Source organism: Elaeis guineensis, chromosome 13, assembly GCF_000442705.2.
Source record: "Elaeis guineensis isolate ETL-2024a chromosome 13, EG11, whole genome shotgun sequence".
NCBI lineage: Eukaryota > Viridiplantae > Streptophyta > Magnoliopsida > Arecales > Arecaceae > Elaeis > Elaeis guineensis.
Genome location: NC_026005.2, coordinates 76572954 through 76596218, shown reverse-complemented (window position 1 = coordinate 76596218; position 23265 = coordinate 76572954). Strand labels below are relative to the sequence as shown.

Sequence of the window (23265 nt, the reverse complement as noted above, 5' to 3'; positions counted from 1 at the left end):
GCTATTTTCTGCATTTCAAATCATTTGCCTTGAAAGCAAATTGATGTCATTCAGTATCTTGGATGATTGCTGTTTAGTTTCCTGTTGACAAGGGGTGGGAAACTGCTCATTGTCATAACTAGTTCATATGTTTTACTGATAAACCTATATGGTGAGTCATGGTGATAAGTATGTCTTTTTTGAAAGTTATGGTGGTAAGTGTGTCAGATGGTGCTGAGACATTTTTTAGAGAAAGTTGTTGGTGGTGTTCAGAATCTTATGTGCAGATTTATGACAATTACTCAAGTGTTTGGTTGAAGTTTTATATTTTAGATGTCTTATCCCAAAGTTTGCTGTCTTTTTATCGTTGATGATTACTAATGATGGTAAAATATGATGGAAGGGCAAGGGGTGACCCAAACTGACCCTAGCAGACTGTTTGGAAGTGTACATTTCTCAGTTCAGTTTGGATTTTTTTTTTTCGGACTTTGAAGGGCTGGGAGCTGGTTTGAATTCCAAGCCTCGATTACAGTATGGTGTTGGGGGATTATCTTGATCTTTACATCTTATTCTTGTCCTGTTCCTATGATATCTACTTGGATATGATGAACTGCAATCAGAATGGTCAAGGTAGCAGAGCTTTATGCAAGACTTGCCGTTTGGAAGGCAGATTTGTTAAGGAATATCCGGGCATTTCTTTCTTCCACACTTTCCAAGGTACTGCCATGATGAGCATATCCCATCCTGCCTGGTAGGGCTGATGTTAGCATTCTTCCTCCATGCATTATAAAGTTTCTGAGATTGTTTACTGTTCATCTATTAATTTACTAGTTACAATGCATGTACGAAATTCCTAAAAGATCAAATAATTGTTTTTTTAATGATAATGCATGATATCTCATTTTTATCTCTTGTTTCAAAAGTTTATTTCTTCCTATTTCGTTGTAAGTTTTAGAGTCCAGAAATGTTGATATTTTTCCTAGAAGTTTTTTGAGTTCTTTCATTCTTTCTAAATCAGATTCTCTCTCAATGTGGCTTTGAAAGTTAACGAGAGTGGATCTGATAAACTGCCACTTGATACATTATTTGCTGCATCTTTTAAATGTTGGGAGCTCATAGGGAAGATGCTTGGGGCCAGAATATAAACATCTCACATGTATGGAGATCTGGAGATGAAGTAGAAAGCAATAGATTCCCATTGATCTCGGGGTCTATTCGCATTAACAGCTAACAGTCACTGATATTCTTCTGAATGGATCCATGCTTGGGAATCCAACAGTTAGTAAAGGTGGTCTGAGAATTCACGGAAAGTTACAGTACCAAGAGAGAAGATCATATGTTTAAAAAAAAATAAAACAAAATTCAAGGAGCCTTTTTGGGATCCAGAGCGTTGTTTTGTCTCCTCACAGTATTCTTTTCTGATGCCGGGCTGTGCAGATGGAATCTAAGTTCACTCACATAGTTGTTCTACAGGAATTTGCTATGATGGCAGCTGCTGCTCCATTATCGAGGGAATAACACAGCATCTATTTTGAAAAACAGCAGAGATATGCTTACCAAGTAGGCAAACATTTGGCAAAAAAATATGAAGTGTAGAGCACTATTTTACCTCCAACGGTGAGCTGGCTCACAGTGAGCCCTCTCCTATTAGAATCAGTGGCCTTGAAAGCAATTCATGTCATTTTAGTGGCTTGGGAATCTTGCTGTTTTTCTCTTGCAATATTTTTGTTGGGTGGTTCTAATACGCAAGTAAGAAGCCATTATATTATAGATAATATCTTACTCCTCTATTAGGGAGGACATGACTTTGAGGTACGGTACTCACCATTTGTTGATGACCTGATCCATAAACCTGGTGGAAGATTAAAAAGAAAAAGAAAGAAGTAATAAGACTTCATCGAGATATGATTTTTTGCCTTACCGGTTGGCTACCGATGAACTGCGTCGATGGGTGATATTTCGCCATGCTAACCAACATGCAGTCATGTTACCTTCCCATGGATGTGGAAAAGTTAGAAGTTACCAAACGCATGTTGTAACAACAGTTCTTCGTCAAATTTTATTATCGTGACTTGAGCATGAGGCCTTGGGTATACTAACTTACGAACCTATTGGGGTAGATTCTCATCAATTCACCGACTACCTTCTTACTCATCTCTAAACCGACTTAAAGAGCCGCACCAACTAAGCCACTATGACTTCTCTCGACTCAGATCAATGAGCCCTATCCGATCGGCTCAACAATGGTCTCTATCAACTGCATCCGACCGACTAAAAGTAGCTCACTCCTGTCGGCATCAGACCGACTAAAGTTAATGTGCTATCCAAGACCACTTACACTCAACAGTGCTTGGCCTGTAACCGACTTCATACTCAGTGTACGACCGACTATATCAGTCGACGGTGGGATACCACCGTTCGACGACTTTATTTTACTGACTCCGATAACGCGTGCCTCTACCGACTAGCTGAGCACCAAACATGACCACCACGCCATTCTGACAGGCTATATCAAAATCATGTCACTCAGACACCATACTCTGGTCAACTAGCTGTGCGTCGTGATGGGATGCTACAAATTCATTAAATGCGTCTACAAAGTCATTTATTATACCTCATGCGCGGTGACGTCCGTCGCCTTATCTATGCCGAATAGAAGGTACATTCGCCGTCAGCATTTAAAGATGCCTATGCGGCACCATGCGGCACTGTACGGTAAGACATAATTGATATGATCACATGTCCTCTCACCATCCATCTTGCTTTCTCTATAAATAAAGGTAAGCAGGGGATCTCTCTAGGTACGCATACTATTTGCAATCCAGAGATTCTATCGCTCTCTTCTCTCAAGTCACTTTACTAACTTGAGCATTGGAGGGTCCTCGTCGTAACTATCTTCGATGGGACTTCATTGTAGGTCTTTCTTCTCCGATGTCGAGCAGAGACTAGCACCATCATTTACCATTGACTCCTCACTTTCGTCTTCAATTTTGACTATGTACATCTTCTTCGATGATAATATGGTCGGCCTACTATTCTGATCGGAGAAAAGCCCGCAACAAAACCAATTCCTACTTCTTAGACGTTTTGTGGTCCTTTGATATAGGTTCTGGAGGTCTGACATGAGGGCCAGAACCTGAGACTGCTTTATGGTAGTTGTATTTAGCAAAAGGAGAGGTTGGATTTTGGTCCGTGCTGGTGGCTATTAAGCTTAAAACACATGCAGGAGCTCATGTGCTGTGTGGACCGTTATGTTTGCGGAAGATAACGGTAAGAACGGATACACACACACACACACACACAAACTAACTCTGCATAGCTTTGGATCGAGAGTCAGGGTGGTGGGGTCAAAATCATAGCTTGCGTCCCATCTGCCAGAATCTTGGTGGGTTCTGCATCCCGCGTCTCCATCTAAAAGCTTCTTTCTTTTCACAGCAACAGTATGTGTCTTTGTATGTCTGTGTCAAAGCCCGGCCCACTAGTCCTGTTAAATAAATTAAAAAAGAAAAAAAAGAGCAGGAAGACTCCGGATCGGAGTCTTCCTATTCTCCGATCAAGAATCGGAGTCCTAGGGCCATTGAAAGACCCTAGGACGAGCTTTATAAGAACCCTTCTCCTCTCCTCTATTGGTAGATCCATCAGTCGCCGCCGATTGCCGGAGATTTTTCTCCGATTTTCCCGTTTGAAGCCGCGACTCCTCGACTTGTGTTCGCCGCGATTTCACGCCGGTGGGGTCACCAGAGGTTATGGTAAGGTCTCCTTTCTCTCCCTCTCTTCTCTCCCTTCTTTCCCCTGCCTGTGAGCACGATTGCCGGCGACGGGGTCGCCGGATTTTGCTGGAAAAGAAAACCCCTGTTTTCCTCTACTCTTTTCTCCGATTTTCCGGCACCGACGGTCATCCCCGACCGCCGGTGCAGGCCCTCCGAACTCGGGGGAAGGCCTCCCTTGCCGCCGGCCACCGTCGGGCAAGGGGTGGCCGTGAACGGCCGACGTGGGGAACGGGGACCTTTAGGTCCCCTGTTCCGGCCAAAGAAGGCCACGGGAAGGAAAAGAAAAAGAAAAAAAAAAGAAAAGAAAAGAAAAAGAAAAAGAAAAGAAAAAGAAAAAGAAAAAGAAAAGGAAAAAGAAAAAGAAAAAAAAAAAGAAGAAGAAGAAGAAAGAAAAGAAAAAGAAAAATATATAAGTCAAATAATAATAATAATAATAATAATAATAATAATAATAATAATAAAGAAAAAAAAAAGAAAAGAAAAGAAAAGAAAAGAAAAATATATAAAATAATAAGAATATATATAAAAAAAAAGAGAGAAAGTTTCTCTCATCCCTCTCTAAAGTCTTTCTCTCTCTAGAATTGGATTCGTTCTCTCTCTACTTTCTCTCTCTACTTTCTCTCTCTAAAAAAAAAATTCTCTCCAAGAAATCCTATGAATCTCTTATTAGGCTATCTTTTTCACTTCTAGGGACTTATGACCTTAAATTGGATTAGAACTGAAGGGAGAGATTTATTGGACTGATCATCAAATCGGTCATTTCTTTATATTATGTAATTTTTTTAAAAATATGAAATTTATTAATGATTTAATATTTTAAATAGGACTATCTGATTCTTTTAAGGAAGATTAAAAGGTCCAGGACGAACAAGGTAAGTAGATCTTATGCTCCTTATTTATTTTTAAATGATCATGTTTTTATGCAAAGAATTGTTATTGATAAAATCATAATTTTTCATAAAATAAAGATCAGCATATATGATATGAAAAAACATGTTTTATTAGGAGCATTGATTTCATGAATATGTCTTATGAAAATAGCATGATTATGAAGCATGAATTTCATTGTTTTTCCATCTATATATATGTATGCTTTAAGAAAAAGATATAAAGATTTCAAAGGCTCTCAGATGGCTATGAATGAATCTCTTCGGGAAGGTCAACATCTGGAGCTAGGATCCATATGAAACATGGCCCTGCTAGCGGGTATAAAGTTGGCACATGAATTAAGAACTCTGTCGATTAAGAAATATGGTCCTGTCACGGGTATAATAGTGACCTTAGCACGAATATCTGTGAGCAATGTTTTGAAACATGACATGAATACATGATGAAAATGATTTACGATTCATAATTGTGAAATATACATGATTTATGCATACATGATGAGCTTATAACTTGTTTTATTATATGCTCTATGAAATATTTATTTTTACAATAATTGTTATTTGCTAAATGATGCATTATCATAGAAAACTTATGCTTGATCCGGTAAGGAAGCGGAAGCCTACTTACTGAGCTAGTGTAGCTCATATTCTTTTTGTTTTCTCTTTCATGTACAGAGAAATAAGGCTAGGAGCGAAGGAAAGAGAATCCAGGCTTGGAGATCAGCAAAGCAAGTTTAGAAATTTTGCTTTAGGAATTCAGTTTATGTTTTTGGATTGTAGTCATTATAAATTTTAAGACTTGGATTATTTTATCTCTGGTTTTAGATGCTCTGAACCAGTTTTGGTTTAATTAAATAATTGAATTGAACTTTATTATTACATTTATTTGAGATACACCTGTTATTATATTTAAGAAGATGAATTTTGGCTTCGTATTCTCGTGGGTCCATCCCTCGGTAGCATGGCCGTGTTATGTCCCGGGTTTGGGGTGTGACATTTTATGGTATCAGAGCAATAGGTTTAAACAAGGATAGAACTTAAAACCTAACAGTGAGTAGCTAGGTTACGCATAGTTAGACTTTGACTTAAATTATTAACTGTACTGTAACTCTGTTATAAAATAACGTAATAATGATTGGCATTTGAATAGGAAGCGATGAGCGATAGGGAGGGCGAGACTTTGGCAAATATGGCCGCTAGGACAAGAGAAGCAAGAGGAGCAAGACTGACGTCACGAGGAGCTGACAATCAACCAGCTGAGCGGGCTCCTGACACACCGGCCACACAGGCGGACATTGCTGGTGTATGTCAAGTGGTGGCTCAGCTTATTCAGCAGCAGGCACAGACTGCTCCTCGATCGACATTATCTATGGAGTCATACTACGAGAGATTCAGAAGGCTCAACCCACCTCTATTTGAGGGTGGATATGATCCTATGGCTGCAGAGACATGGATTCGAGAGATGGAAAAGATGTTTGATGCCCTGCAATACCCTGAGAATGTGAAGGTCCGATTAGCCATTCCTATGTTAAAAGGAAATGCCGAGTTTTGGTGGACTGCAATAAAAGCTGCCTATGGGAACAATGATGATCAGCTCACTTGGGAAGAATTCAAAGAGATATTTTATGATCAGTACTTTCCGGGGACAATGAGATTGGTAAAAGAAAATGAGTTTCTAGTCTTAAAGCAAAAAGATGATATGACGGTGCTAGAATATGCTAACAAGTTTAATGAGCTAGGCCGCTTCTGCCCTCAACTTATGGAATTCGAAAGGAGTAAAGCTAACAGATTTGAACAAGGTCTAAGATATGAAATTCGATCCCGTCTGTCTTCTCATATTTTCAATAACTACAAGGACGTACTGGAGCGAGCTTTGAAAGTGGAATCTGAATTGAAAAGAGCAGAACTAGAAAGAGGAGATAAGAAGAGACCGAGATCAGCAGGAAATCTAAAGGATCAGCAGAAAAATTTCAAAAATAATAACTCTGATAAGAAGAAAGAATCTTCATCCTGCTCTTACTGTGGAAAAAATCACAATGGACCTTGTCTCAAGAGGATTGGAGCATGCTTCTTATGTGGTGAAAAAGGACATATGGCTCGTGATTGCCCAAATAAGAAAAGAGATAACTCTAGATCTAGCAAACCAGTTGATCAAAAACAAAAAGGAAACGCACGAGTGTTTACTTTAAACCAGCAGGAGGCCAATGCAAATGATCAAGTGGTGACAGGTATTATCCCAGTCAATTCTATTTATGCTCGTGTGTTATTCGATTCTGGCTCTTCACACTCTTTTATATCTCTCAAGTTTGCTACTTCTTTGAATTGTGTGCCTGGAAAACTAAATGAACCATTATATGTTAGCACACCTTTTAAAAATATTGTTGTTGCTGACATTATTTTCAAGAATTGCATAATCCAAATAGAAGAAAAAGAATTAGCAGCAGATTTGATTCAACTAAATATGTATGATTTTGATGTTATTCTTGGGATGAACTGGTTATCTTCATACCATGCACATATTGATTGTTTTGGAAAAAGAGTGGTATTTCAAATTTTAGATGAACCGCAATTCTTCTTTCAAGGCGAAGTTCATAATAAGGAATCCAAACAATCTTTGGGTATTATCTCAATCATGAACGCAAGAAAAGCTTTAAGGAAATGATGCAAAGTATTTTTGGCCCACGTAATAGACGTCGAGAAGGAAAAGATAAAGTTGGATGAGATCCCAATTGTCAAGGAATTTTCTGATATTTTTCCAGATGAACTACCCGGACTGCCCCCAGAGTGCGAGGTTGAATTTAAAATTGATATCACCCCAGGAACCGGACCTATTTCGAAACCTCCTTACCGGATGGCTCCCGTAGAATTACGAGAATTAAAGGATCAACTGCAAGAACTTTTGAATAAAAAGTTTGTCCGGCCAAGTACATCACCTTGGGGAGCTCCTGTGTTCTTTGTGAAAAAGAAAGATGGGAGCATGCGATTATGCATTGACTATCAGGAGTTGAACAAGGTAACCATAAAGAACAAATATCCTCTTCCATGAATAGATGACTTATTTGATCAACTTCAGGGTGCTCAAGTTTTCTCCAAAATTGACTTACGATCAGGCTATCATCAACTAAGAATTAGAGATGAAGATGTACCTAAGACTGCATTTAGAACCAGGTATGGCCATTATGAATTTTTAGTAATGCCTTTTGGACTAACCAATGCACTGGCTGCTTTTATGGATATGATGAACAGGATTTTCAAACCGTATCTGGATCAATTCGTTGTTATTTTTATTGATGATATCCTAATGTATTCTAAAAATATAGAGGAACATGAGAGACATTTGAGGATCGTGTTTCAGACCTTGAGAAAAGAGAAGCTCTTCGCCAAGCTTAGCAAATGTGAATTCTGATTGGATAGTGTTGTCTTCCTCGGCCATGTAATATCTAAGGAAGGAATCTCAGTCGATCCAAAGAAGATAGAAGCCGTGGTAAATTGGCCTCGTCCGACTAATGTGACGGAAGTTAGAAGCTTCTTAGGCTTGGCTGGTTATTATAGAAGATTCGTCAAAGAATTTTCTCAAATTGCAATTCCTCTGACTCGCTTAACTCAGAAACGAATAAAATTTGAATGGAGCAGTGAATGTGAGCAGAGTTTTCAAGATCTGAAGCAACGATTGATATCTGCCCCAGTTCTTGTTCTACCATCTAATGAAGGAAGATTTGTCATTTATAGTGATGCTTCTAAGAAAGGATTAGGTTGTGTGTTGATGCAGAATAATAAGATCATAGCTTATGCTTCTCGACAACTAAAAGCCTATGAGCAGAATTATCCGACCCATGATTTGGAGTTAGCAGCTATTATTTTTGCCTTAAAAATTTGACGACACTATTTATATGGAGAATCATGTGAAATCTTTACTGATCATAAAAGCTTGAAATACTTATTTACTCAAAAAGAGCTGAATATGAGGCAAAGAAGGTGGCTTGAACTATTAAAAGATTATGATCTAAATATTAAATATCACCCTGGAAAAGCTAATGTGGTGGCAGATGCACTTAGTAGGAAGTCTTCAGTGAATGTGATGACTCTGCTATCCTTTCAGCAACAAATTCTTAGGGATCTCGAAGATTTACAAATTGAAGTGACTTGTTCTGATGTTAAGAATGTGTTAGCAAATTTAATGGTACAACCAACATTGATTGAACAGATAAAAATGGCCCAACAAAGTGATATTCATTTATGTCAGATTAAGAAGGACATGGAGAAAGGATTACGAACTGAGTTTAGACTCCATACAGATGGAACTCTTTATTTTGGAAACAGATTATGTATACCAGGTGATCCTGAACTAAAAAGAAAAATTTTAGAAGAAGCCCATAAATCCCGTTTCTCTTTTCATCCCGGTAGTACAAAGATGTATAGAGATTTAAAACAACTCTTCTGGTGGAATGGAATGAAGCAGGAGATAGCTCGGTTTGTATCTCAATGCTTGGTATGCCAACAAGTGAAAGCCAAACATCAAAGACCTGCTGGTCTGCTAAGACCATTAGAGATACCAGAATGGAAATGGGAACATATCACGATGGATTTCGTTACTGGACTTCCAAGGACAACAAGAAAAAATGATGCAGTGTGGGTGATTGTTGATCGGCTTACTAAATCAGCTCACTTTCTACCTTTTCGAGTTGGCACTCCGCTTGATAAGTTAGCCCAGATGTATATTGATGGAATTGTACGTCTGCATGGTGTTCCAATAAGTATTGTATCTGATCGAGACCCACGATTTGTATCTAGATTTTGGAAAAGCTTTCAAGATGCCTTGAGAATAGAATTGAGGCTTAGTACTGCATTCCATCCTCAGACCGATGGCCAATCTGAAAGGACAATTCAAACTCCGGAGGATATGTTAAGAGCTTGTGCTTTTGACTTCGGAGGATATTAGGATAATCACGTGGCATTGATTGAATTTTCATATAATAATAGTTTTCATTCTAGTATCCAGATGGCACCCTATGAAGTCCTATATGGAAAAAAGTATAGATCCCCTCTGTATTGGGATGAAGTGGGTGAAAAGAAATTAATTGGTCCCGAGTTAGTTCAAGATGCCAGAGACAAAATTTATCTAATCAAGAGAAGACTCAAGGTAGCACAGGATAGACAAAAGAGTTGGGCAAATAGAAAAAGAAGAGAATTAGAATTTCAGATCGGTAATCATGTTTTTCTAAAAGTATCACCTACTAAGGGTGTCATGAGGTTCGGGAGACATGGCAAGCTGAGTCCGCGATATATTGGACCTTTTGAAATTTTAAATCGAGTAGGAGATGTTGCATACGAACTAGCCTTACCACCAGATTTATCCAAAGTGCACAATATTTTTCATGTTTCACTACTGAGGAAGTTTGTACCTGATCCAAACAGTGTGATAAAGTATGAGCCATTGCAAGTTCATGAAGATCTAACCTATGAAGAATTTTCTCTACGAATTATTGATCGAAAAGAGCAAGTTCTAAGACGGCGTACCATTCCATACGTAAAGATTCATTGGAGTAATCATGAAGAGAGAGAGGCTACTTGGGAGCTTGAAGACGATATGAAGACGAGATATCCACACTTATTTGAAAATGAAGGTATGTTAAATTTTGAGGACGAAATTTTTTTTAGGGGGGTAGAATGTGAAAGCCCGGTCCACTAGCCCTGTTAAAAAAAAAAAAAACAAAAGAAAAAATAAAGCAAGAAGACTCCCGATCGGAGTCTTCCTCTTCCCCGATCAAGAATCGGAGTCCTAGGGCCATTGAAAGACCCTAGGACGAGCTCTATAAGAACCCTTCTCCTCTCCTCTATTGGTAGATCCATCAGTCGCCATCGATTGCCGAAGATTTTTCTCCGATTTTCTCGTTTGAAGCCGTGACTCCTCGACCTGTGTTCGCCGCGATTTCACGCCGGTGGGGGTCACCGGAGGTTGCGGTAAGGTCTCCTTTCTCTCCCTCTCTTCTCTCCCTTCTTTCCCCTGCCTGTGAGCACGATTGCCGGCGACGGGGTCGTCGGATTTTGCTGGAAAAGAAAACCCCTGTTTTCCTCTACTCTTTTCTCCGATTTTCCGGCACCGACGGTCATCCCTGACTGCCGGTGCAGGCCCTTCGAACTCGGGGGAAGGCCTCCCTTGCTGCCGGCCACCGTCAGGCAAGGGGTGGCCGTGAACGGCCGACGTGGGGAACGGGGACCTTTAGGTCCCCTGTTCCGACCAAAGAAGGCCACGGGAAGGAAAAGAAAAAGAAAAAGAAAAGAAAAAGGAAAAGAAAAAGAAAAAGAAAAGGAAAAAGAAAAGAAAAAAAAAAGAGAAGAAGAAGAAGAAGAAAAAGAAAAGAAAAAGAAAATATATAAGTCAAATAATAATAATAATAATAATAATAATAATAATAATAAAGAAAAAAAAAGAAAAAAAAGAAAAGAAAAGAAAAATATATAAAATAATAAGAATATATATAAAAAAAGAGAGAGAGAGAAAGTTTCTCTCATCCCTCTCTAAAGTCTTTCTCTCTCTAGAATTGGATTTGTTCTCTCTCTACTTTCTCTCTCTAAAAAAAATTCTCTCCAAGAAATCCTATGAATCCCTTATTAGGCTATCTTTTTCACTTCTAGGAACTTATGACCTTAAATTGGGTTAGAGCCGAAGGGAGAGATTTATTGGACTGATCATCAAATCGGTCATTTCTTTATATTATATAATTTTATTAAAAATATAAAATTTATTAATGATTTAATATTTTAAATAGGACTGTCTGATTCTTTTAAGGAAGATTAAAAGGTCCAGGACGAACGAGGTAAGTAGATCTTATGCTCCTTATTTATTTTTAAATGATCATGTTTTTATGCAAAGAATTGTTATTGATAAAATCATAATTTTTCATAAAATAAGGATCAGCATATATGATATGAAAAAGCATGTTTTATTAGGAGCATTGATTTCATGAATATGTCTTATGAAAATAGCATGATTATGAAGCATGAATTTCATTGTTTTTCCATCTATATATATGTATGCTTTAAGAAAAAGATATAAAGATTTCAAAGGCTCTCAGATGGCTATGAATGAATCTCTTCGGGAAGGTCGACATCCGGAGCTAGCATCCACATGAAACATGGCCCTGCCAGCGGGTATAAAGTTGGCACATGAATTAAGAACTCTGTCGATTAAGAAACATGGCCCTGTCACGGGTATAATAGTGACCTTAGCATGAATATCTGTAAGCAATGTTTTGAAACATGACATGAATACATGATGAAAATGATTTACGATTCATAATTGTGAAATATACATGATTTATGCATACATGATGAGCTTATAACTTATTTTATTATATGCTCTATGAAATATTTATTTTTACAATAATTGTTATTTGCTAAATGATGCATTATCATAGAAAACTTATGCTTGATCCGGTAAGGAAGCGGAAGCCTACTTACTGAGCTAGTGTAGCTCATATTCTTTTTGTTTTCTCTTTCATGTACAGAGAAATAAGACTAGGAGCGAAGGAAAGAGAATCCAGGCTTGGAGATCAGCAAAGCAAGTTTAGAAATTTTGCTCTAGAAATTCAGTTTATGTTTTTGGATTGTAGTCATTATAAATTTTAAGACTTTGATTATTTTATCTCTGGTTTTAGATGCTCTGAACCAGTTTTGGTTTAATTAAATAATTGAATTGAACTTTATTATTATATTTATTTGAGATACACCTGTTATTATATTTAAGAAGATGAATTTTGGCTTCGTGTTCTCGTGGGTCCATCCCTCGGTAGCATAGCCGTGTTATGTTCCGGGTTTGGGGCGTGACAGTGTGTGTGAGAGAGAGAGAGAGAGGGGGAGAGAGATTTAGCTAAGATATAGCATATGCTTGTTTGACAGACAGGAGGGAAGGAAGTGGGGATTTTTTAGCTTAGATGTGTTATTCTTAGGTATCATGCGGGCATGGTGGGTGACACCAAGGCGTAATCCAGACTGAAAGCTTACATGTTCTTGGAGCTCCGGTCCTACACAATGCCTTAATGCTTTATTTGGGTACGTGATATGGTGTTGTGTCGTAGATATAGCAGTGAACTGGATTTTTTCTTTCAAAGGGGGGAAAGGCCTGCATAGCCTTACCTTCACGTACGGAAAGATTGTTTCCATGGATGTCACCATTAAGTAGCGTTATCATTTCATTAAGATTTACCCTCTAATTATGAAATATGTATAACATCCATTTTTATTTTCTCAATCAATGTAAGTACAACATAATTTTTGGCTGATGTCATATAATAATATGAATCTAACTTTCTTAACACTATATATCTTTAGTTATCTTAGATGAACTTCCTGATCCATTCTGACAACAATCAGCAATTGAAATGGTTAAAATATTGATCTTTTAGCCACAATATCATAAGATGGCTTTTGAGTGTTGAAATTCTCTATATTTTAGATAAGCCAGAGTTTCAGTTTCTTCCAAGTTACTGCCCTTTTCTCCCTCCCGCGGGGGAAACCATCTCAAATTTTATTGAGAAATAAAATGGGAACAATATCTCAAAGTTCAAGAGGAATTAAGCACGGCCTTAATCCTTAAACATATCCTAGATAATTACATGTTTCAGGTCCTGATCAGATTCAGGAACCCCTCCCAAACACATTCGCCTAAACACACGTCTAAAGCTCATAAAACAAACAGCCCGGTTAAGAAACATTAAAGAAAAAAGCACATAACCACAACCGTAATCTTAATTTTTCATGTTTTTCTCGGCTATTTGAGGTTGGTTTTATGAATTTTTATTTGTCAAGTAATTCTATCACATAAACAGTTGATAACGTATTGCAAAATTGTTGAATGTAGCAAGTTACTGTATACTCATTCAATTGCTATCTATTCTACAATACACTTTGCTGAGACAACATACCATGACTTGGCTTCTAATAGACAGCATTGGCAGCTCGTAAGGTCCCCAGGTTGATGAGGTGCAGACCTGATCATCTATAGATGCCGATTCTCCTAAATGGAATATGACTGTGTTAGAGAGAGAGAGAGAGAGAGAAAGAATAGGGTAGATCGACCAACCTTCAGAAAAGTGACACTTTGGTTCCTTATTCAAATAATGGGGCGGTGGTGCACTATGTACAAGGTCTTCTCGGACATGGACCCGGATAGAGAATTAGGACGTTCTCCACTTCCAAATAGTATACCACTCCTTTGTTGGCACGTAATTGTAAGATAATTGGCATCAGTGTTGTGGTCTAGTAAACGGAGGAACGCGATAGATCAGAGGTTGTAACTATTATAATTATACAAGACGTCGAGAAGAACTATTGGATCGAAGGTTGTATATCTGGTGAATGGCTTCCATTTTTTTTTAATCTCCATGGTGCATTCTCAGAGCAGCTCATCTGTTTGGAGGAAGATATGCTTGGTTGCTCCATGGATATATTCTAATCTTAAATAGTTTATAGTTAATGGAGCTTCTATCGATGTGATTCAGGATCCATGGACATCATCCATCCCCGTTGCAAGGTGGCTTGTTCTTGTTGATGTCAACCCTTTGCAGGATCTCCTTATGAAAGGTCATATAGTGGCCGAAGGGGAGAGATGGGATTCATTTGTTGTCTATTTGTTCTTTACAACAAAGTTAGCACCAAAAATCAGAGGGAGACAATATGATGGGGTCCATCATCCAAATTGACAATTAAAGTTGCTGATTTGTATAAATTCCTTAGACTAGAAGCATCATCAACTCAAAATATTGATCGAATATGGCAGGCTGGCGTTCACCCTCAAATTACTTTTACTTAATGAAGAAATTAGCATGAAACCAACTACCATATCGGAGCATATTAGGGCAATGGGATCTTCGTATCCTGAATTATGTTAACCTATGCCTCTATATTGAAGAATTTATATTTCATATTATTCTGGAGTGCAAGCTAGTAATCTAGATTGGGGGGCAGGCCCATCTCCCCGATATATCTATTATCCCATCTCTTTCTATCGATGCATTCTTTCAAGCTATTAAAAAGAAAGCTTTCATAGCTAATCAGAGAATTGAGGCAGGATTGATGGTTTATATTATTTATCAGATTTGATTGGCTAAAAATGATTGTATTTTTAAAAATAACTTTTAAAATTCAAATCCATTTTATGAGAGCATCCATCGAGCACAGCAGTACATTCATACAATTGCTATAAAGGGATCTCTAGTAATAGTAAAAAAAAATTGTGACTCACTGATCGTAGCAGGTAGTATCAGCTGTTTGATACCACGATGTCGATGGCATAATTGGTGCTACATAGAAATGATCGATATGTGCTATAAAAACTACAAACACTTTCACATTATACTTGAGGGGGATTTTTTTGACGATTATCAGATGGCTATCTCATTCACCATATTTAAAAAACAATTCCTTATTCTCTGACACAGGATTGCAAGAGAATGAGAGCAATCCTATTAGCATTCAAAGTGACAAATTTACAAGGAATCATATCATGCTGCAGATCGAATGGCAGTATATTGCAGCCGATCATATTGTAACCATGCCATGGACTGCTGCAGAAAATGTTCTTTCTGAATTTTTAAATATTTTATTTTCCATTAGTTGAAGTTACACCAGACGAGTTTAATAAATACCACTATATAAGACGCAACTTTCAGAGGCTTGGGTGCGTCCATCTAAAAGTAGGTTGGCCGACCATACTGCCGGCCTATAGGTGGAACGCACGGTCCAATTATATGCCTCCGCCTGACATGGGAAGTGCGGCTCAAAGCCAGTGACTCATCAGAATTCAGAAGCCATGCACAAGATTATTTAGTGTTCAACTTGGCCCTGTCCATAGACTTTTCCAAGCAATGATACTAGACATCTTAGCCACGCAGCCAGCCACATATAATTTCTTGACCATGGTCAGATAACAGTTTCTGATCTACCAGAAGTTTATGATCCAAATAATATGCACTAATAAATCTGATCAACTCATAAACAAAAGATGAGTGGTGATGGAAAGAATTTTTGAGCATATTTTTCCACCAAAAAAAAAAAAAGAGGAAATTTCTGATCTACGACTCCATATAAGTCGTCTCTAGTCTCTATAATGTCTTCCCATCAAATCAATGTTGATTATTGATTTAGTCTAATGAATCTTAATGGATGTCCATAAAGTTGTAAATGTAAGGTAACAAAATATAATGCAGGCAACTCTTTGCCTAAAGGCTACAATCTCAGAAAGGATATTATTTAAACAGGAATAGTTGATGTAGTCCAATCCATCATAATTTATTGATCCATAATCTGGAAAGTACTAAACTCAAACCTTTATAGAAGTCATTAGTGGAAAAATATCCATGCAACCAACCCTAAACAGTAGGGTCAACAGTGGATTCCTATCTTGGCTCGGTGCCAAACACAGCCCTACATGTTGAATTACTGGAATTCCAAGTTGCATTTTAGTTCCCAATCCAGATGAGATTCAAATGCAACCAGCATAGCTATCACTGCTCATGAATCACACCCTGTTGTCTCTTTACAAGCTTCGATCTCCAACATGCGTCCATAAATTACACGTAGGCACTCGTTCCTGGTTGTACGCAAACCTACTCCTTCCAATTTTGCTGTGCTCAGCTCTTCCTGCCCACCTAAAAGACACATTCACAGCTGAAGAAGACTCCTAGACCCAATCCATAAACAGGACACGTTGCTAGCTCAGCTCTCTAGATCCAATCGCATCCAAATGGAAAGTAGGAACTGGAAGGGAAAAAAACATACAGCAACCATAGAAGGGTGGTGGTTGAGAAAAATATCCTTGGACCCCTGAAATTTATCACATTAATATACGGATCCCCCTGACCATATTCGACCTTGAAGTTACTTGAGTGATCCAATATGATCATCCTGCTATCAATTTCCCTTCGCTAAACTTTAAGAGATTGCATTATATGACCGTTATATGGTAACTTAAAAATATCTTGATACTAGAGTAATGCCTTTTATGCTATTTAATGAACGAGGAAAAATGAGGTGGAGTCTTGCTAACACACTGCTCCACAAGATATATACCACTCTGACCCTGCCAACCTCGACTGCCTTCTTCACCTCCTTGTCTGCATTAGGGTGGATGATGCTTCAAGCTCATCTTCTCCTCGTCCCTCCCCACATAGAATGCCAACAACCCTTGGCTCTTGGCTTCTTCAACAAGTGGATGCTTGCGATGGGGAACAGGGAAGCCATGGAGGAAAATGATGTCTCTACGAGGATAGACGCCATGAAGTGTTAGCTGATGAAATCACATCCCACTAAAATACTAAAAAAAGTCGTGAAGATAAACTCAAACAAGTGAAAAATGAAATAATGACAGGCATATGGATAGTTTAAACCAACAAAAATAATAGTTTCCATCCTTGTCAAACTCAACAAGAGTTATATATATACACATTGCCTTCTATTCTTGTATGAAAAACATCTAAGGGATGGTTCTAATTCTCTGTGGATTCTTTTTCTCTTGTATTGTTGGGATTTAGATTCTAAAACTTCGTTCTCATTGTAGAGAGAGAAGGGTGCGAGATTAAAGATTGTGTTCTATCTTGTCTGAGGATATAGGAATGACAATCTATCATCCGAAGTTCGTAAACTTTTGTATTCTTTCTTAACTTTTTTTCTATTTTATTTTTTTTATGATTTATCTATTATTTTAGCTTTTTACGTAGGATCCTTTGTTTCTAACAATTGATATTAGAGCCAAAGGTTCGTAGAAAAGTTTTGTGTAGTATAACCATAATGGCAGAAAGAAGTCCCACTAAGTTTGACATCTCAAGCTTTGAGGGGACAAACTTTGCACTATAGAAACTCAAGATGCATGAGGTGCCAGTGAAAGACGGTTGTGTGGTCGCCCTCCTTGATAAAGAAGACAAGCCAAAAAGATAGCAAATAAATATTTCACAGAGAAAGATAAGATAGCTTTGGCAAACTTGTTCCTCACGTTGAAGGATACTTTTCTTTTCAATGTGGAGACTAAGATAACTGCAAAAGGGTTGTGAGAGAAGCTAAAAAATATCTATGAAGGAAAGTCGTTGGTGAACAAGATATTTCTCAAATGATAGCTGTACAACCTGAAGATGAAGAACAGACATCAGTTCAAAAGCACCTCAACCACCTCAATTCTTTAATCAGTAAGCTTATGGCCCATAATGTTAAAATTGATAATGAGAAGAAAGCTAGCCTATTACTTTATTCTATCTTCTTGGGATTATATGATCATGAATCTTATCCATATGAAGTTTCTTGAGATGGAATCCATTGTAGCATCGCTTCTTATTGAAGAACTGAGATGTAAGTCAAGTCAATGTTTGTCAGCTGATGCAATGGTAGCACGAGGAAGGTCCATGGAGAAAGATCATGGTGATAAAGGGAAGTCTAGATCGAAGTCCAAGGCAAAAAAAATAAAAAGATAAAGTGCTGGAGCTATGGTAAATTAGGGCATGTGAGGAAGGATTTCAGACTAAGAAAGAGAGGTAGAGAGGACAAGCCCGAGTCCAGTAATTTTCAGAAAAACATGGTAGATGATAGTTCTACTACATCTGAAGATGGAGATGCATTATATGTTTAAGAAAGATCAGAAATACTCAATCGGTGGGTTCTTAATTCAGGCACATCGTTTGAAATGACTCCTCAAAAGGAGTGGTTTCATGCTTATAGACTTTGTCAAGATGGCATTATTTACATGGGAGACAACGGCAAGTGTCCTATTATTAAAGTGGGAGATGTGTGGATCAAGATGTTCGATGGGTATGTTCATATGATTTCAGATGTTAGACATGTGCCTACACTCTGAAAGGGTCTTCTATCTTTAGGGATGTTTGATGAGCATTGTATGAAATTCATCAGAGAGAAGTATCAGTTGAAAGTTATCAAAGGTTGCATGATGGTGGTGAAGAAGAGTTGGCCGGTAATCTTTACAGGTTGATTGATGAGACTTTAGTATGAAAAGTCATTGTTTCTAACATCAAGTCGGGGTCTCCTACCTTTTGGTATAGACTTTTGGGACATATGAGCAAGTGTAGGCTTCAAGTATTTCCTGACGGAGATCTTCTTCCTGATTATAAGTCTACCTCTTTGAATTTCTATGAAGGTTGTTTATTTGAAAAATAGCACAGATTTTCTTTCTCTTTATCTCATAATTGAAGTAGGAATTTTCTCAAGTTGATTCATTCTGATATCTAGGAGGCACCTGCAGTTTTTTTAGAAGGTAATTCTTATTTTGTTATTTTTATTGATGACTATTCTCGAAAAGTATAGATTTATATACTGAAGAGTAAATCAGATATGTTTGAAAAATCTAAGCATTTCAAAGTTTGGGTTGAAAATAAAATATCTCCATATTAATAATGGAGGAGAATTTTGTCCAAAAGAATTTGAAGCTTTTTGCAATGAACATGAGATCAATTGACACTTGATAGTTCCTGGGACACCACAATGGAATGGTGTTGCTGAGAAAATGAACAGAACTTTTATAGAACGTGCTAGAATCATGTTGAGTACAGTAAGTCTTGACAAGAGATTTTAGACAGAAGCTATAAACATAGCTTATTTTTTGGTGAACAAGGCACCTACAATCTCTCTTAGGTTAAAGATTTCTAAAAAGATTTGGTTTGGCAAGACTCTTGATTATTCTTTTCTCCATGTGTTTAGTTGTGATGTATATATTTGGGTTCTAAGGGAGAGACGGACCTAACTTGACATGAACTCTAAAAAATGCATATTTTTTGGCTATGCGAAAGGAACAAAGGGTACAAATTATAGGATCCTATTGTCGATAAGATTATTATTAGCCAAGATGTTGTTTTTAATGAAGATTTCTTTCAAAAAACTATTACATTTCAGAAAAAGGAAAAAATTTCAGTGAAGCATGATGCTTCCAATAATATGTAACTTGATGATAGAGTGGTAGATGATGAGCATAGATCGGAGACTTCTCATTCACCTCATGAGGGCATTCACTTGTAGAGACATCAATTGATTCGGAGCATCCTAGGAGAATCATTAAACTACCTGTGAAGTATAGCAACTATGTCATATGTTTAAGCCTTAAGACTAATATTGTTCGTGCTTATATTACTTTGGCAGTGGAGTATGAGCATGAGCCTATTCCTATTAAGAGGCTTGTGAATCCACTTATTTAGATAGATGGCAATGTGCCATATAGGAGAAGATGGAATCCTTACAGAAAAACAAAACTTGGGATCTTATTGAGCTACCTAAGGGATGGAAAGCAATTGGATGTCGCTTGATGTACAAATTGAAGGACTCTGAGGGTAATGTTGAGAGATTTAAGCGAGATGAGCAGTCAAGGACTTAGAGTTGCTTTCACCCAAAAAAAAAAAAAAAAGGACTTTTGCAGTAGTTAGATGTCAAAATTGCTTTCCTACATGGTGACATGGAGAAAGAGATTTATATAATACAGCCTAAAGGCTGTATTGAAAAAGAAAAAGAGGTTCTGGTTTATCGGTTGAACAAATTGTATATCATGCTTAAAGCTCAGGAGTTTGATATGAAAGATTTAAGAGCTATGAGTCAAATTCTCGATATGAAGGTACCATAAGAGAAAAAGGATAGAAAGGTCTGGTTGATCCAAAAAAATCTATTTGGTGATTCAAGAGTTGAATCATCATGACTAAAGCTACTAAAATCAAAATATGGAACAACACCAATTATGCATTTTGAAAGGCTTATATTAAATATTATTTGATCAAACAAAATTTAAGGGAGATCGTGAATGGGACAAATATAGTGAAGCCATCAGAAACTCTAGACAATGTGGAATCAAGAAAAATATGGGAGACTAAAGCTGCAAATATAGTGCATATTCTTCCAAGGAATGTTGATGAAGATAGTTTTCAATATATTCAAGAATAGAGGAGCTGAAAAAAGCATGAGATATTCTTGCGATCGTATACTTAAATTCACATAATGTGAAACATTTTAAAAAAAAATTATCTGAAGAGTGGATTTTGATTTTTGATTTTTTTTAAAAAAAAATTCTTGTGATTCTCTACAAATATTTTTTTTATTTGATATTTATTTTAAATCTTGAATCGATACGATCGATTTACTATGTATAGCATACCGTTAATATCAGAATAAATATTTTGATATTTATAGCTTTATATGGTATTAGAGTCAGCTTTTGAGATTGGGGACTCTATATGTTAATGGTGTCAAGGGCCCGAGAGATGGTTGTATCTTATTCCATCAAATATATAAGATAGGGAATCTGATTACAAATGTTTATGGTTGATGCTGTGTCATTAAAAATCGGATAAAATTGAGTGGCTCAAAAATATTTTTCCTTGAGAGAACCAACTACCTTTGGGGTAACCACACCGGAAGCAGCGAAGTCTCATCGTAACAAAGTTCTCCACTTACCCCAAGAACTAGGACGGAGATAGTCCCAAACGCTGCTCTTTTACTCCCCCACCCCCCTTCTTCTCTCCTCGCTCCCATGTTGCCGCCGCCGCCGGCGAAACCATCTCTCCTCCTCCTCTCCTCCTTCCACCGCCGCCACCACCCATTAGCATCACCGTCGCCGCCGACGCGACCGGGCCGTACGGCGGTGGCGCCGGCCCTGCTCCTCCTCCTCGTATTAATAGTATCCCTGCTTGAGCTCCCTCCAGCGGCCGTCAGCGACCCGGACGATGAGCGGTGCCTAACGAACCTCCGGCAGTCGCTGTCGGACCCGACGCACAGCCTTCGGAACTGGAGCAAGACCACCTTCGCCGCCCCCTGCAACGGCTTCACCTCCTACCTGGGCGGCGCCACCTGCAACAACGGCCGCGTCTACAAGCTGTCGCTGGCAAATCTTTCCCTCTCCGGCACCCTCTCCCCCTTCCTCGCCAACTGCACCAACCTCCAGTCCCTGGACCTCTCCTCCAACTCCCTCACCGGGCCCATCCCCCCCGAGCTCTCCTCCCTCCTCAACCTCGCCGTCCTCAACCTCTCCGCCAACCGCCTCTCCGGCTCCATCCCCCCGCAGCTCGCCCTCTGCGCCTATCTCAACGTCATCGACCTCCACGCCAACGCCCTCTCCGGCCTCATCCCGGACCAGCTCGGCCTCCTCGTCCGCCTCTCCGCCTTCGACGTCTCCCACAACCAGCTCTCCGGCCCCATCCCCGTCCTCCTCGCCAACCGCTCCGGGGGGCTTCCCCGCTTCAATGCCAGCTCTTTTATCGGCAACAAGGACCTCTACGGCTACCCGCTACCACCGGCGTCAGGGAAGGGGCTCTCGGTGCTCGCCATCGTCGGGATCGGGCTCGGCAGCGGGCTGCTCAGCCTCGTCCTCAGCTTCACCGCCGTCTGCATCTGGCTCCGGGTCACCGAGCAGCAGGGGACGATGCCAGGCGAGGAGGCCAAGATCTCCCACCTCATGCCCGAATACTAAATTCGATTTTATTTACTAAGAATCTCTTCTCCGCTCTCCCATTCCCGGCTCCATCCGCCATAAAAATCGCATCTTGGGACTTTCCCTGTTTTTTTGCAGTGTTGGTGTTCCTCCTCTTCTCATATTATTTTGGTTTCCTTCTTTTTTTTTTTTTTGTTTTTTAATGGGTTGAGTTAACCATTTGTAATTTTTTGAGAAAAAAAAAAGTAAGCTTGGCTAGATCCATATGTATACCATAGCTAAGAAATCTAATTGAGTTCTTTCTCTCATTTTCTTTCATCCTATGTATCTTCCTTCTCCTTAAGTTCAATTGCAGTGGGATTTGGCAGTCAAGAAACGATTTTTAGCCCGAAGATGGTTTCATTTATTTTCTTTCTTGGGATTTTGTTTTCTCTTTACAGAATTACAGTATGGGAGTTGGGACTTTGAAGTGCAAAGGTTGGAGATTGGAGAGATTGAGACTGGGTGATGGGATTCAGTTGTTCAGGTTCTAAATTAAATGCTCTATCTCTTTCACACTTCCTACGTTTCTGTGTTCTTGAGAGTTGAGTCCATTACTAATGTAGGATTAGTGACTAGAAAGAAGGATTTTTCAGCCCAAGAAGAACTAAAGATGTTATTTTTCTTTCTTTTCTGGGCTTTACTGTTAAAGGCATGTTTAAAGGTTACCTTCCTGCCATCTATTACCTTGTTGCTTTCTGCCTGTGGACTGAAGAAGAGGTACAGTTTTTCTGAATCTATAGCTCATCATCTGGCTTTTATCTTATTAACGAATATATGCTCTCCACTAAAGCCTCTAATTCCTGCTATTAAAAAAAAAAAAAAAAGCATCTATTATGAATTCAGAGAGCGTGAGAGAGAGAGAGAGAGAGAGAGAGGAAATGAGATTAAAGTGAATAGGCTGGCAAGATCCTGTCACGGTTGCAGCTCAAAGGACACTAAAAAGGAGCAGTAGTGGCCATTTAAACCTTTGCTTCTTTGCAGGCAACGGGATGATGGGGAGCATCATCCCAAAGGGACTGTTGGCGTTATAATAATGGTGGCTGGAAAAGTGCAGCTCAGGAGGGAAAAGGGGGACCATATGCAGTAGAGAAGTTACGTTTAGGTCATGTGAACTGGCTTGGATTAGGGTGCCAGGAGCACCCATGAGTCCCTGAGCCCATTTGTTTACTTGGAAACACTGGGC

General features: G+C 38.8%; 1 protein-coding gene and 1 pseudogene across 1 annotated transcript; both read left to right on the top strand.

Moving 5' to 3' along the window:
* Positions 1 to 5792: 5792 nt before the first annotated feature.
* Positions 5793 to 16922, top strand: LOC140853185 (uncharacterized; annotated as a pseudogene).
* Positions 16923 to 21005: 4083 nt separating this feature from the next.
* On the top strand, positions 21006 to 22776 carry LOC105055880 (receptor-like protein 44). Its single transcript, XM_010937888.4, has one exon. The coding sequence runs from the start codon at positions 21144 to 21146 to the stop codon at positions 22077 to 22079; it is 936 nt and encodes a 311-aa protein (XP_010936190.1). The 5' UTR covers positions 21006 to 21143; the 3' UTR covers positions 22080 to 22776.
* Positions 22777 to 23265: the final 489 nt, after the last annotated feature.

Coding starts and splice junctions, on each gene's coding strand:
- LOC105055880 (XM_010937888.4), top strand. CDS start 21,144: ATGTTGCCGCCGCCGCCGGCGAAACCATCTCTCCTCCTCCTCTCCTCC.